The sequence below is a fragment of the Limulus polyphemus genome, unplaced genomic scaffold (genome assembly GCF_000517525.1).
Source record: "Limulus polyphemus unplaced genomic scaffold, Limulus_polyphemus-2.1.2 Scaffold865, whole genome shotgun sequence".
NCBI classification, from domain to species: domain Eukaryota; kingdom Metazoa; phylum Arthropoda; class Merostomata; order Xiphosura; family Limulidae; genus Limulus; species Limulus polyphemus.
Genome location: NW_013666475.1, coordinates 242,843 through 256,648, shown reverse-complemented (window position 1 = coordinate 256,648; position 13,806 = coordinate 242,843). Strand labels below are relative to the sequence as shown.

General features: G+C 31.3%; 1 protein-coding gene across 1 annotated transcript in view; it reads left to right on the top strand.

The window, feature by feature from the left end:
- The window catches only part of LOC106460930 (xaa-Pro aminopeptidase 1-like), a 60,781-nt gene extending 52,050 nt beyond the window's left edge, over positions 1-8,731 (top strand). Inside the window, exon 20 of the mRNA XM_013920686.2 lies at positions 6,402-8,731. Within this exon, the coding sequence (XP_013776140.1) occupies positions 6,402-6,521 (120 nt within the window). The 3' untranslated portion in view covers positions 6,522-8,731. The remainder of the gene's footprint in view (positions 1-6,401) is intronic.
- The last annotated feature ends 5,075 nt before the right edge of the window (positions 8,732-13,806 follow it).

Genomic DNA, 13,806 nt, shown 5'->3' with positions numbered 1-13,806 from the left:
GTTTTTATATATTTTTTATTTATTGTTATATATACTTTTAAAAAAGGAACTAAAATGTAAATATTAGAAACTTATTAAACTAGATAATCAAAAGTAAATGAAAAAGATTAAATAAAAATAATTCACAAGACCAGCTTAAGATGTGGTTGATTACTTGTCATGTACTTGGACAAAGTGTAAAAGGCATTGTAAAATAATAAAATTAAAAGCAAGCATATGCAAAACTGTTTGAAAGCTGAGGCTGTTAGGATAAATAATTATAATAGTCTGTTACAATCTGTAGTCATTCTAGAAAAGAATATTGATTTTATTTCAGTACATTGATGATTTACCTACAGTTAAATGTTAGGGTAGAGAAAATAAAACCAACTTAAACTCCTCCCCACTCGTCTCAAGGTAAATGTCAAGGTTACTTCCAGTTCTTTGGTTAAAGATACATAAACCCATTTACAAACCATTTAAGTCTGTACCCGATGATATATATACTGGTGAAATCATGGTCATTAATAAATGAATTATTTGTGAAATGTACAATTGTCTTTGATGTTTCTTTAGTTCTGTAATAAATTATAAAGTTTTACTGAAAAGATTTAATATTCATTTAGGAAGTTCTAGAGGTTATGCAAAGAAATATGAAGGCTGTAAGATGGAAAGAAGTTTTATTCTTAGCGATAAAATCACCTTGCATTCAGACTGACTCAGTAAAGACTTCATAAATTCACTGACTAAATCTTAAGTAAAAATATATTATTAAAAGTACCTGATTTTTGTTACAACTGACTTGTAATGTTTATAATGCTTACTAAGAGCTTGCCAAAGATTGTGAAAATACACTTAGTACATTCAGTTATATTATGTATAGTTTTCATGGTGGCTACAAGGTCAGTCAAAATGACTAAGCCCATTTACAGAGATGATGCATTTGACACAAATGGCTGGGTTACAGGGTAATTGTGTGAATTAGTGCATTTTTTGCTCTTAAAGCTACTGAGCATTATTACTTTCAGAAGAATTCATAAAACAAATATTTCTTACTCCCAATGTTAGGAAAACTTGTATATTGAAGAAAATAATTTACCACAAAAATATGATACCCTATAACTCGAGCACTTTCAAAAGGTGGACCTTTCTTCTTCAGCGAAAGCACTTGGGTTATAGGGTACTCCTCTCATTAAGGGAAATTTTTTTAAAAAGCATTCTAGGCTATTACAAGTATTGTACTATGATCTAGTTATAATCTGTATTTTACCAAAATACATTAAAAACTACTTTATTAATTCTGATAAGTGTGATCCATGAAATATAATTAATATCAGTTGAGAAACATACATTAATGAATAAAATAAATTATGTACATATTTTTCAGAGCACACTGATGTTCTCTGTCAGTAAGAAATATAAATAAAAATGATACAAAGGTTCAGACATTAGGACTACTTCAGATGGAAAACCTGATCATTACCAACAAACTGAACTGAAGATCTTTCAGAGACAAACAATACAAACACAATGTTCAGAAACAAGACTGTGCATTAAAAAATATAAACCAGTAAATGTTCAGTTGGAATTTTAAATCTAAAACAACACAGAAAGTTGTGATAAAAATAGTTTGTAATGTTAACTGATGTTCAAGTTATACCTGTATATATTTAATAAAATATTCCAGTCAGACTGATGATACTCATGTCATAAACATAGGTATGAACAATTTTATGATGCTGTCACATTTGAATGGATGAAATGCATAACCTTAAAATAATGTATCACCACTGTCTTCAAGATCATAAAGCTATAAACACTTCAGTGGGTCACTAATAAATGTGAACAGTTTTAATTTTATGATGCTAAATGTGAAATAGATAAATTTATAAGAATGCAAGACAACGTGTATCTTATTACTTATATAGTTCAGTAAAGCCATTTTTTTCTTAATCTAAAATCATTATCAACAGTTGAATTCTCAATGGTTTTGTTTCATTCTTAAAAATGCTGTAAAATAAACTGTTGGGGAAATAAGTAAAATCTAGAGTTCTGTGGTTTTATCTTCTTGAGTAAACTTACCCTATTTGATTTGTTAAATGCAGTTTGGAGTTGAATATTATCAAGGCCAGGAGTGGTTAGCATGTTAGACTGCATGTTTTCTGGTGTTATAAAACTTCTGTTTATTCCAAGTTATTGATCTTTGGGGAAGTATTTCTCTGATGATACAAAAAAATTAAACATTTGTGTGCAACTTTTTGACGCTCACTTACTACCATCTTTTTGTAGATACTCCCCCCCCCCAACAGTTTTATAGAAGTAGAGTTTCTGTATGTTTCAGCTGATGCTTGTTTTTCTATCTCATATATAAATTTTAAACAATACACATAGCCCTGAAACATACTATTTTACAGAAATCTCAGAGTGATGGTGCACACTTGACAGATTTCTGGTAAAGTTTATTATAATATGGATTTTTTACTTGTAATTTTTATTCAGAAGGTATTCATAGTTGTGTATATGTCTTAAGGAAGTGCCAAAATAAAGAGGTTTAATCAATAACTTACTCTAAAGCAATCTTAGTAATATTAAAAATATCAGTTGTACAGAACCTACCAGATTTCGGTAAAAACTAAAAACATATATTTTAATTCTAAATTGTTTAGAAAACAAGACTTAGATGTTTATTTTATATAAAATAATCACTTTGAAAAGAAATATTCGTAAAAAATTTTGCCAAGTTTATAGAAATTACAGATTGGTACATTCATGATCCAAAACTTTCATGCAACTACTTTGCTTTGAAAGATGGAAACTTTTAAAATTGTTTACCCCTTTTTTTTTACCAATAAATTTAGCATGTGAATTACAGAATAATTAATTAGAAGATGTTTAATACATATTAAAATATGAATTAAACTGCTGTGATTCTGAGGGTTCATGATTCACACACTATTTTTACAAAAGTGCACTCTACACTTTGGGGTTGGAGGTGTGCTATAAGAGTTATGGTCAAATCTCACTCTTTGGTCAGATAAGAGAGAAGGTGATGTTGACTAATTTTCTCTAATCTGTCACTTCAAAATAATGGATGGCTATGTACAGTTAGCTTTTTGTAGCTTTGCTTAACAATTTTGAAACAAACCTGTGCAGCAGCCCATGGCAAATAAAATTAATTTATTTCAATAGATTTAGTTTTTAGTTCTATGATGCAACGTGCTCCTGCATTTCACAACAAGTGCTATTATTAAATAAAGCACCAACATAATAATTTCCCAATAACAAAAATTTTCTCACCATGTCTCCATAGAATATTTCTGAAATTTATGCACTTCACTTGCACGTGATGTGTCCATAGATATTGTATGGATGTGTCAGTAAAGCGGGAATCTATTTATACATCAATCATTTGCACAGTTACAGTTGTTTGAATTGTTAACTCAAGGAAAATGATTGTAACAAAAATGTGTTAGAATAACAGAATTCTTCCAGCCTGTGTGACTTTGAAACCATCCATGATAATACATGTACTTTTACATAAATTGTAATTTGTTTTGTTAAATCTAGATATTTTTAGGTTCAATCATTAGCAGTTTTGTCGTGGCTCGTCATCTGTTGTCTGCCATTATGTCACTAAATTCCAAATGGTCGTGTGATGTGTAACTCAGTGATTGTGATGTACTAGTTTTTCGTAGTATATCTATCAGGCATAGCACTATGTACTGTACGTTTTTGTGATGCTTTAATCATGATTAAAAGCCAATGGACTTCATAACTTTTCGTTTTTTAGACATTTGTTAGTTCTAAAACTATTAAAATAGGATGTACACAATTGTTTTTATGCTCATTAAGTGTCCATGTCAAACATCTGCTTATATTATACGACTGGACACAGTTACAAGTCTTATCATCCTTGCCATCAGCAGAAATTAGTGTGGCATCTGATGTGCAATCTTCCATCATCAGCATGGTCAGCAGTACTTTCTGTGCAAGTTCTCTTTGGTCTAAAAAAACTAAGTGCAACTTAATGAAAACTCACATTCCAGAAAAACAGTTTTGCTTTCCTGGGAAAAGTTATCTTGATAAAGACAAAAAAAAGATGGGATATGTAAGCATTCTTGTCAGTTTGATTGGCTTGAAAGGTTTGATTTCCTCTCATATTCAATTGAAATGGATGGTTTGTTTTGTCTTCGTTGCATCCTTTTCCTTGCTGTTCCACAACATGGTAGCTAATCTAAAGTTTTAATAACACAACTGTACCGGAACTGGAAAGACACCTTAAGTTATGTCAGCGAATATTTCACACTAGACAATCATAAGCAATCCAGGGCCTTAATGAGTGGTTTTACTGCCACACTTAAGAATCTGAAGGCTCATGCTAATTTGACACTCTCACATGAAGCACAGGATCTCATCAGAAGAAACCGCTTCACTTTGTTATCAATTGCATTGAATTTTGTGGTCAACAAGACCTAGCCCATAGAGGGAACAGTAACTTATTTTCTCCTTTTCTGACACTATCTTTAGGCATACTCTAACTACAGCATGGATTGATAATCAGAGAAACTTTAAAGCCCTTTTGGAATTTATAATCAATGCTGGGAACAAAGTCTCGCGACAGCATTCAGAAAATTGCAAGAAAAATGCAACATATACTTCTAACAGAAATCAGAATGATATCTTGTCGTGCATTAAAGATTTTTTTGCAACAGCATATAGTCACTGAACTTGAGTCACAAGAAATTGGTCCCATTTTTGCTATTCAGATAGTAGTAACTGGGAGCAGTTAGGGGTCATGTTGAGGTATCTTAAAGGTGACAAACCTGTCAAAAGGCTAACAAAATTTATAGAATGTGAATCTACAACAGGAGAGGCAATTTGTTCCAAAGTTCAATCACTCACAAACTTGCAGCTTAAGCCCAAAAATTGCTGCGCACAAGCAAATGATGGAGCTGGTAATATGAGCGGAAAACAAAAGGACTGTGCTGTTTGCTTTCAGGAGTTGTCTGCTAAAGTAATATACACCCACTGCTCCAGTCACGATCCGAGCTTGGCCTTATCCAAGTCTTGCTCACTATCTGAAGTTCACAACATGCTCTCAACACTGAAGTCTTTTGGATTATTTTTTAAGTATTCACCAAAGCACTCTTGTGAGCTTGAACATACCATCACGTGAATCACTGAAGAGGTTTCTGTTTAGATAAAGCTCAAAAAAGTCAAAATACTCTGTGAGACAGTGGGTTGAGCGACATACAGAATGTGGAACACCTCCAGAGATTTATTGGTTACTTGTCTTGAGGATATTACTACAAAGCAACTATGATCAGATTGAGATGGCAAGACTTTCACAGAAGCAAATAGTATCTACAGTCAAGTAAATACCACTTCATTCATTGTTTCTTTTTAGTGTGCCTTATTTTCACTTGGGTTCACTAAGTCATTGAGCATTTTGCTTCAGGGAAGCACTATGGATGTTGTCTCTGCTTTCGAAAAAGGTTAACTTGGTGGAGGATCAGCTCAAGGAGATTTGATCAAACTCAAAAGAGGAGTTTCACAGTATATTTAATAAGATGGAAAAACTGGCCCAACTGGCAGCACTGGTTGAAATTTTTTGCTGAGGTGATGCAAAAAAGAAGACACTACAGAACAATGTAGAGGCAGACTCTGCAGAAGAGTATTTGAGATGGGTTGTTTTGGTACTCTATCTGGACAGTCTAATTTTGGAACTCTCAGTCAGATTCAGTCAAGTTTTAACCCAGGCTATGCATGGGATTTATCTACTACCTACAAACATCGTCGAATTGAGTGAAGAAAGACAGAATGATTTTATGTGATATTATGTCAGTGATCTCCTGGCTTTGTTATCATGTGATCAAGAGGTAAGTCTTTGGAAGTGTCATTGGGATGGAGAATCGGGAAAACCTTCTACTGTAAGATCAACTCTCTTCTCTATGAATGTCAAACTTTCCAAATATTGCTACCATTTTGTGGCTCTTGTTTTCTCCAAGCAGCCACAAATGCAAGTGTGGAAAGAGCAAATTTGACTTAAGCAAATCAAAAGTGATTTGCAGAGTACAATGAAAGAGGATCGTCTGAATGCTTTGTTATTACTCAATATCTATAAAGATATTCCACTGGATGTTGATATGTTTACTGCTGGGCACCCATGAAGGATGCTGTTTGTAAACCCATTGTAAGAATAAAGCACTCACTATAAAGTAAATTTGATTTATTCATATTTTTACCATTCATTGAGCCCCTCCCCTATAAAAATATCTGGACATGCCCCTGTATGTGTGTGTATATATATTACATAAACAAATATGCTGTACACGTTAATCTGAGTCAATGAGGACTAATCAAAGATTAATTATGTTTAGATGAGAACTCATGCTAATATAAATTTGGGGTTGTATTTATAGGTTGATTGGTTGGACTCATACCATGGACTTTGTAGAGATAAGGTAGGTAAGGCTCTAGAGGAGCAGGGACGACATGGTGCACTTCAGTGGTTGTTAAGAGAGACCCAGCCTCTCGGGTAGAAGAAGCTGCCTGTTACAGGAACATGTGGTCAGAATTTTCTTTATTACAAAGAACTGAATAAGTATTAAAAAAACATATAATTCAAAATATATACAAATCAGTGTGAACCATGATTTTAAATTTAAAGCATTGATCTTGTAGAGAAACAATTGTTCAGTTTTGTTTTAAACAAAACATGATGTTAATGTAATTCAGTGTTCTGACTTGTGTTAAACAAAGTTTAGGTCGTGTGATGACACAGTGAATACTGTTTGATGTATAGTCTGTTGACCGAGTTTACTTTATAGAGATTCAAAGTAGACAGCTGATATGTTTGTCTTCCAGTTTCAATATGAAAGTTATGTTTTTCTAATGTACATATAAATTCCTGTTGACTTGATTTATTACCAGTATCTTGTTAAAAGTATCATTTTTCAAAATGTGTTTCAAAAGTAATTTTCCCTGAGAAAATAGAAATGCAATGGAAAAGAAATCAAGGATGTTATGTTATTTTGCATTTGTAATAATATTTTCCTGAACTCAAAATGGTTAAGTAAATTAGTGTTCCAGAAGCTAGTTAGAACTTAATATGTCTTAGTATTAACACATTTTTTGTGATTCTATGACAGCTTTGATTCCTGTATGGGAAGCATAGTTTTTATCATTTATGCTGTTAAATGGTTATAATTTTAAGTTGGAAATAACTGTTGATCTTCACCAGTGTTTATTTACTGTTAGCTTGATGGAGTAAATGACACAGCAACCTTTATATTATGACAGTTGCACAATTAGATCCTGCACCTCAGTAACGAATGATAATTCAAGATAATTGTGGTATAGCAATACTGGTATGAATCTAAAAAAGCTACAGCTACAGTATATATTACTTGTGAATTGCATATTAGATTCATTCTTGAATTTAACTATAGCTAACATCCATTTAAATCCCTGAACTGATTCATGTTAAGAATATTAAAAGCTAAGTTATATAATTTTTTTCTTCCTTTTCCATAATGACAAAGACCTGAAGTATGCAGTTCCAAGTTTCATTAGTAATTTATTACCCTTGGAAACATTAATTTTATCATGAGAGCAATTCTTCTGTCTTTTCTTTCTGTTTTCTAAACCCATGGGGACCTGCTTCTAGGATTCTCTACATCAGTCTGGCTCTCAGTGTACTTGAGAGTAAAATGTACCATGTAACAAACTTGCTGCTGAATGAACACTTGTTTGGTTTGCTAATAAATTAGTGCTTTTTGTGATGAGGAACTTTCTCTGTATCAGTGCTTGTATTTCTTACTGAATTTCTTTTTCAACCAGCTATTCCATCTTATGGATCAACTCTTTGAAAAGCTATTTTTTCTTTTATTGGACAGTTTTCTCAATATATGCTGAGATGCTATTTTTTGACCTTTTGTTGTTTTAAAAACAAATTTATTATGCCTTCGATATTATATCTAGTAATATCCTGTGATTCTCTCAAATATCATATACTGATTCACAAATGTTTGTGTTCTGTTTAAAACTGCAGACAGCTTGAATACTGTTTTAAGTTTTCAGGAATTGGCTTGCTGCAAATATATTTGGTAGTTTTGCCACTTTTATAAGTTTACTGTTACCTAAAAGTCTGTTTTAAGAGATTTTATCTATATTATATCAGCCACTATTTTTGCTGCTTTCAAGTTAATGTTGTGCTAGGCATCTGTTTTGTTTCTTCACTCCTCAGGCTGAACCTTGTATCGTTGTTCACCAATTTATCTTTGCATATTTCTACTTCCAGTATAATGTTAAATTGGATTTTGTGACACAAAAGCACTCTGATTTTCATTCTCTATTCTTTATTTGATCTCAGTATTTCAGAACAGAAGTAAGAATTATTTTGTTACAAGCATTATTCATGACATTTTTTATGATACTCAATTTTTGATTTTAAATCTCAACCATTAATTGACCAAATATACTAGCTTATAGCTGCCATTAATCTATGGTGCACATATCTGTAGCTAGTTATGACAGAAATACTGGTACATTTACCTAGGAGTAATAATCTTTATTGCAAGAATACCATCAGAAGCTGATATAACAACATACAAAACTGATCACAAAAATATTTTACATCTTAAAGCATGTAATAGTCGTGTCACAGGAATTACTATTACATTTTAACAGTTGTTGTCACAACAAATATTGCTACATCATCTTTGAAGCAACAGTATGTTTCAATAACTGATGGTAATCTGTATCATTTGTTATATAATTGTTTTCTGAATCAAACATATCAAGAGACTTTGGATAACTTACAAAAACAATGTTTTGAAAATAACAGTGAATTTGGGAGAGTGAAAAGATATCAACATCATATTAATTGGAAAGTGAAATATTTCCAATACAAAACCATAGCATTTTTTTACCTTGAAACAAAAACTACAGCTTTCTATCATAATAATCAGGAAAAGACAACTGACTTGTGAATAGGGTTAAAAGGATGAAGCATAACATAGGTAAAACAAATCAAGATTTAATAATAGTGTTAAGTAAATGAAGGATTCAGGAACACAACTGTACCTCATTAGAAAGAAAATGTTAATTTAAGTTCAGTTTGTCCATATTTTATAATTTTTTTAAAGAAATTTATTTTAAGAAAATTAGCCATCTAATTTGATAATAATACATATGGATGCACTGTTACAGATTGCAGACTTAGTGTTGTTTTTGGAATAAATGTATGCATAGCTCATCAATAAGCACCTCCAAAGTTAAATCTTTTTTTCTTTTTTATTAACATTATTAAGTCAAAGAATAAATAGCATCAATGCTGCAAATTCTTGAAATTCCTACATAAATATATAATCACTGTGTGAGTAAAAGACATCTCAAAACACCATACATATAATATACACTCCACCACTATATGAAGCCTAATTTCATTATTTCAAGTTGCTCTTGTCTAGGGTTACTGATGAGAGGTGTAATTCCACAAAACCAGTAAAACTTGGTGACAAATAGTAAACTGAATGATGGATTGGGCTTCACATTTATTTTTTACTATATTAAACTAAAGCATCCTCAGGTGTTAACTATAATTATCAGTTAATTAAGTTATTGTTTATTTTATCTATTTTTTTCACTTTAGTAGTAATACATATAATTTGAATGCATTGTTTAAATCTTAGAAAAAAATTTTGTAAGCTAGTCTTAGCGACCAGCTTAAATTCTTATTTCTTCTGTTGAGCAAATTTCAAAGTATGCATAAATCCCACATATAACAAATGATGTAGTATATACAGTGTGGTCATCATTATGTCATATGAAAAATTCAAAATATAGATCTTCAAAAAATGGTGGATGGATTGTTTTAATTAACAGCACATTACTGGAGTTAAATGCTGTGTGTATGTATGCTGTTGTAAACAGCAGTTGTGTCTTATCTTTTCTTATATATGGTTTTAACCAAATTAATTTTATACTGTGATTTTTGCTTGTAACTTTTTAAAGATTGCTGTGTTGTTCTTTTTTATAATGTTCAAATCGAGTGTCCTAGAAATGTTAAATATACATTAACAATAGAGTATTGTTTGCAGAATATGGTATGTAAAAAATATATACAATTGTAATTAAGGCTTTCTGTGTTATCAAGTAATAGTGCACTACAAATCTTTATGATTAAAGAAAACATTTTAAATTCAGATATTTCTACAAATATTTTCAAGATAACATTTCCAGTGCACAAGAAACCAAAATTTACAAACATTATGGGTACTAGGTTAGGAAAGTTCAAAGGATAAAATATGGCTGTTTTATCATACTCTGCTCATAATAACAGTAGGGTTGAATAAAACAGTTTTATCTATTCATGATACCTATGCACAGTATATCTTACTAGAAGAGACTGCACAGGTTCTTTGTAAGGATGCAACTTTAATTCTTGTAACTAACAAAATGCATTTTAGACTAGGTTAGTTCTATAAACACTTAATAGTTTGTACAACTGAAAATACATTTTTCTGACTGAAATTTATCATTGGTGCTTAATTCATTTGCAAAGTTTCTTATGGACCATTAGAGGTAATTTATTACTTTCTTATTGATAAATGAGGCTCCATTCCTGAAATATTTCACAGTGCTCTTTTTGTCTGAATTGGTACTTTACATTGTGCAAGTTTCCCATAACAGTAAATGTATATTTAAAGATGTTTTTGTAAGGAAGACTTTTCCATACTTCATTAAGTAGTCCAGAAACACTTTTCCTTATAAATATTTTTTCTCTTAAGTTTTGATTTGGGCATAGCCTAACGGTTAGTTTGTTCAAACTGTGATTACTGAGGGTTCATGGTTTGTGTGCTGTTGACATAAAATTGTGCTCTGCACTTTGGGACTGTGGATCAACACTTAAAAGTGATGGTTAAGTTCCACTATTTGGTGAGATAGGAATAGTCCAAGAGTTGGCAGCAAGTGTTGTTCACTAGCTATCTTCCCTCTAGTTTTTCAGTTCAAAAGTAGGAAAATCTAGGGCATATAGTCCTTGTATAGCTTTACACAACACCATCTTGAATTAACATCTAGTTTTCTGAGAATTTTTTTATGATACAAATAGTCATAAATTAATGATAAGTATTGTTGTCACTCTTTGATTTTGTAGTGTTTAGACAAATGCCCAACATGCAGTTTTCCTTGCATACCTTTTTTTTAACATGATTAACAAATTTCTTAGTAGTTTTGGATTTTCTTGTGCACTGGAACAAGCTAGTATTCTTTGTCAATACATAATACGCTGATATCTTATTTAGTACAAAATAACTGTTATCAAATCAGCATTTTTAATAGCTGTCTTCATACCTTCCTCACATATGCTACTATATTCTACAAACAGTATTTTGTTTTTATATAATTACAAGGTCTAAATAGGGACATAAATTCTAGCAGTAGAAAAGTGTTTACACAGGAATTATAATGAAACTATATAGTTAATTTACCATATTCTCTGGATAGTTTAACTTTTTTATTCTTAGGCAAAAATGTAAGTAATCAAATTTGCTGTAATCAGTCTTGTAGAGTTCACTGTTCTGAAGTCTGGTGTATTAAACTTATTGACAGGGTATGGTAGTGTTTTTGATGTTCTGTCCATTTTCATCATTATGAAATATTTTAGTAGTACATACCAGAAACAGCTCAATTATACTCAATAACTATTCTTTTAACTAGGAATTTAGTTCAATTCATCACAAAGTAAAGTCAATATCACCTTTTTGTGACTGCAATATATTTTTTAATGTTGTAAAATCACGATAAACAAGTTTTATTTTCAGTTGGAAATTCAAGATAATAAACTTCAGCCCATGTACCATAAGCTGAAAATAAAATGGCAAACATCCATTTTTTTGCAGTTTTCAATAAAACAAAATGAAGTTTTAAACCAAACATAAAGATGTTGCACAAGTTGGATTTTTATAAATTCTGAATACATTATAAAGTACATCCTTAAAACTACTATAAACTTTAATCATACTTAAATCCAATCAATTTATACCAAAGTTACAGTTTATTGCTGGATATCTCTGATGTTTCATTAAAAAAACAACAGCAGTAGTTGTCTTGTTTTCAGTTACAATGTTAAAAATTGTGGTCTTTATAAATTAAATAATGAAGCACTCAAAAAGTTTCAGAATCGAAAAAGTGTAGACTAGTTTTCCAGATGCAATGATACAAAAAGACTTCATCAAATTTCAAAGAATGAACACAAACAAAGGAAAATTGTGATCCTATAACAAGCATCTTCAATGAATGGATGCAGACTCTTCAGCAGTGTTATGTAACATCAGAAAATATTACCAGTTGTGAGCAACAAGTCGTATTTCATGAAGGATTACCTTGAAACAGTATATTCCAAGCAAATGTAGAAAATCTGACATCAAAATTAATTTGTGACACATCTAACACAAGTTTAAAGTTGTCAAAAACTAGTGGACATGCAACCAATAAGATGAAGTTGAACTTCCATCTGAGATGGTGATGAGGATGTGCAGGGTTTCAACTGAATTTGCTCTATGTGAATTCACTTCATATTATACTCAAAAGGGAAAAGTATTGTTCTATTATTTTACTATGCATGGCCAGTAATGGTTCTAGATTACAACAGTATCAAGGGTGGAGTGTATACTCCTTGCCCAATATTGTGATCTGTTGCATTGTTTTGGAAAGGTCTTTATTAATTACAGCAGAAACATATTATTGAGAGGAAATGACTACCCAACACCATTTAGAAGAATACTCCTCCAACATACTCCATGTACATCAGCATTGACATTAGAACAACACAAAGAGGGCATGTACTTCATATTTTCAGTCTGTTAATACATAGAAATATTAAAATGCACTCAAAAGATCACTACAAGCATTTATGAGGCCATACTTTGCTGTTAGAACCCAAGATAAAGTTTGAAATGGTTGTGGCTACCAGTACAACAGTTCTTGTAACAATCTTCACATGGTTACTGGAGGTAATTGAATCCTGACTACTTTAGAAATAACTGTTCAGTTTAAACACAACTGTATTATTCTGAATCTTCAGGGATCACGATCAGTCTACTTGGTACATATACTGTACAAATAAACGGAGCATTCGACAAATGTAAGGGATAAATGGTCATACTAACAAAATACCCTTACAGAGTAATACACAATTAAAAGTGTTGTCATTTTAATTTTAAACTATTATTCTCATTACAAATATTCCATTCTACTTTTACATTGTATTTGGTTGTGGTCTTTACCACAAAACCTTTTGTTTAATACCTAACCCAATAAATTTCAATTAATGAAATGGAAATAATATTGTAATACCTTACAAAGAAAGAATCATGGGCAATCAGAAATGTCACAAGCCAAACTGAAAATATTGTTAGTAAGATTCTAAATTATTTGTAAATTCATACAGCAATCTTCATGTATTTGATTTCAACATAAAAATATATCACTTGCTTTCAGTTCTAGTGCTTTGGCAAGTCATTTTATATACACCTGGAAAAAAGTTAAGCACCCCCAAATATTTTTCAGGATTGCTTATTGAAAATAAGGTTTAATTTTCATGATGTTGTCCAATGTTCATAATTTCAAACATAATTAAAAGGATGTGAGCGTTCAGGTGTGACATTTAAATCAGGCGCGTTTTTTTCCCCATGTGCAACTTGCTCCCTTCTTCACGTTCAATATGCACTATTTTCTTGTGCATCAAATCTGTATTTAAGTCCCGAATTTCTGAATGCAAAATCATTTTAAGTAAGAATGGCAAGACGGATATCAGAGGCG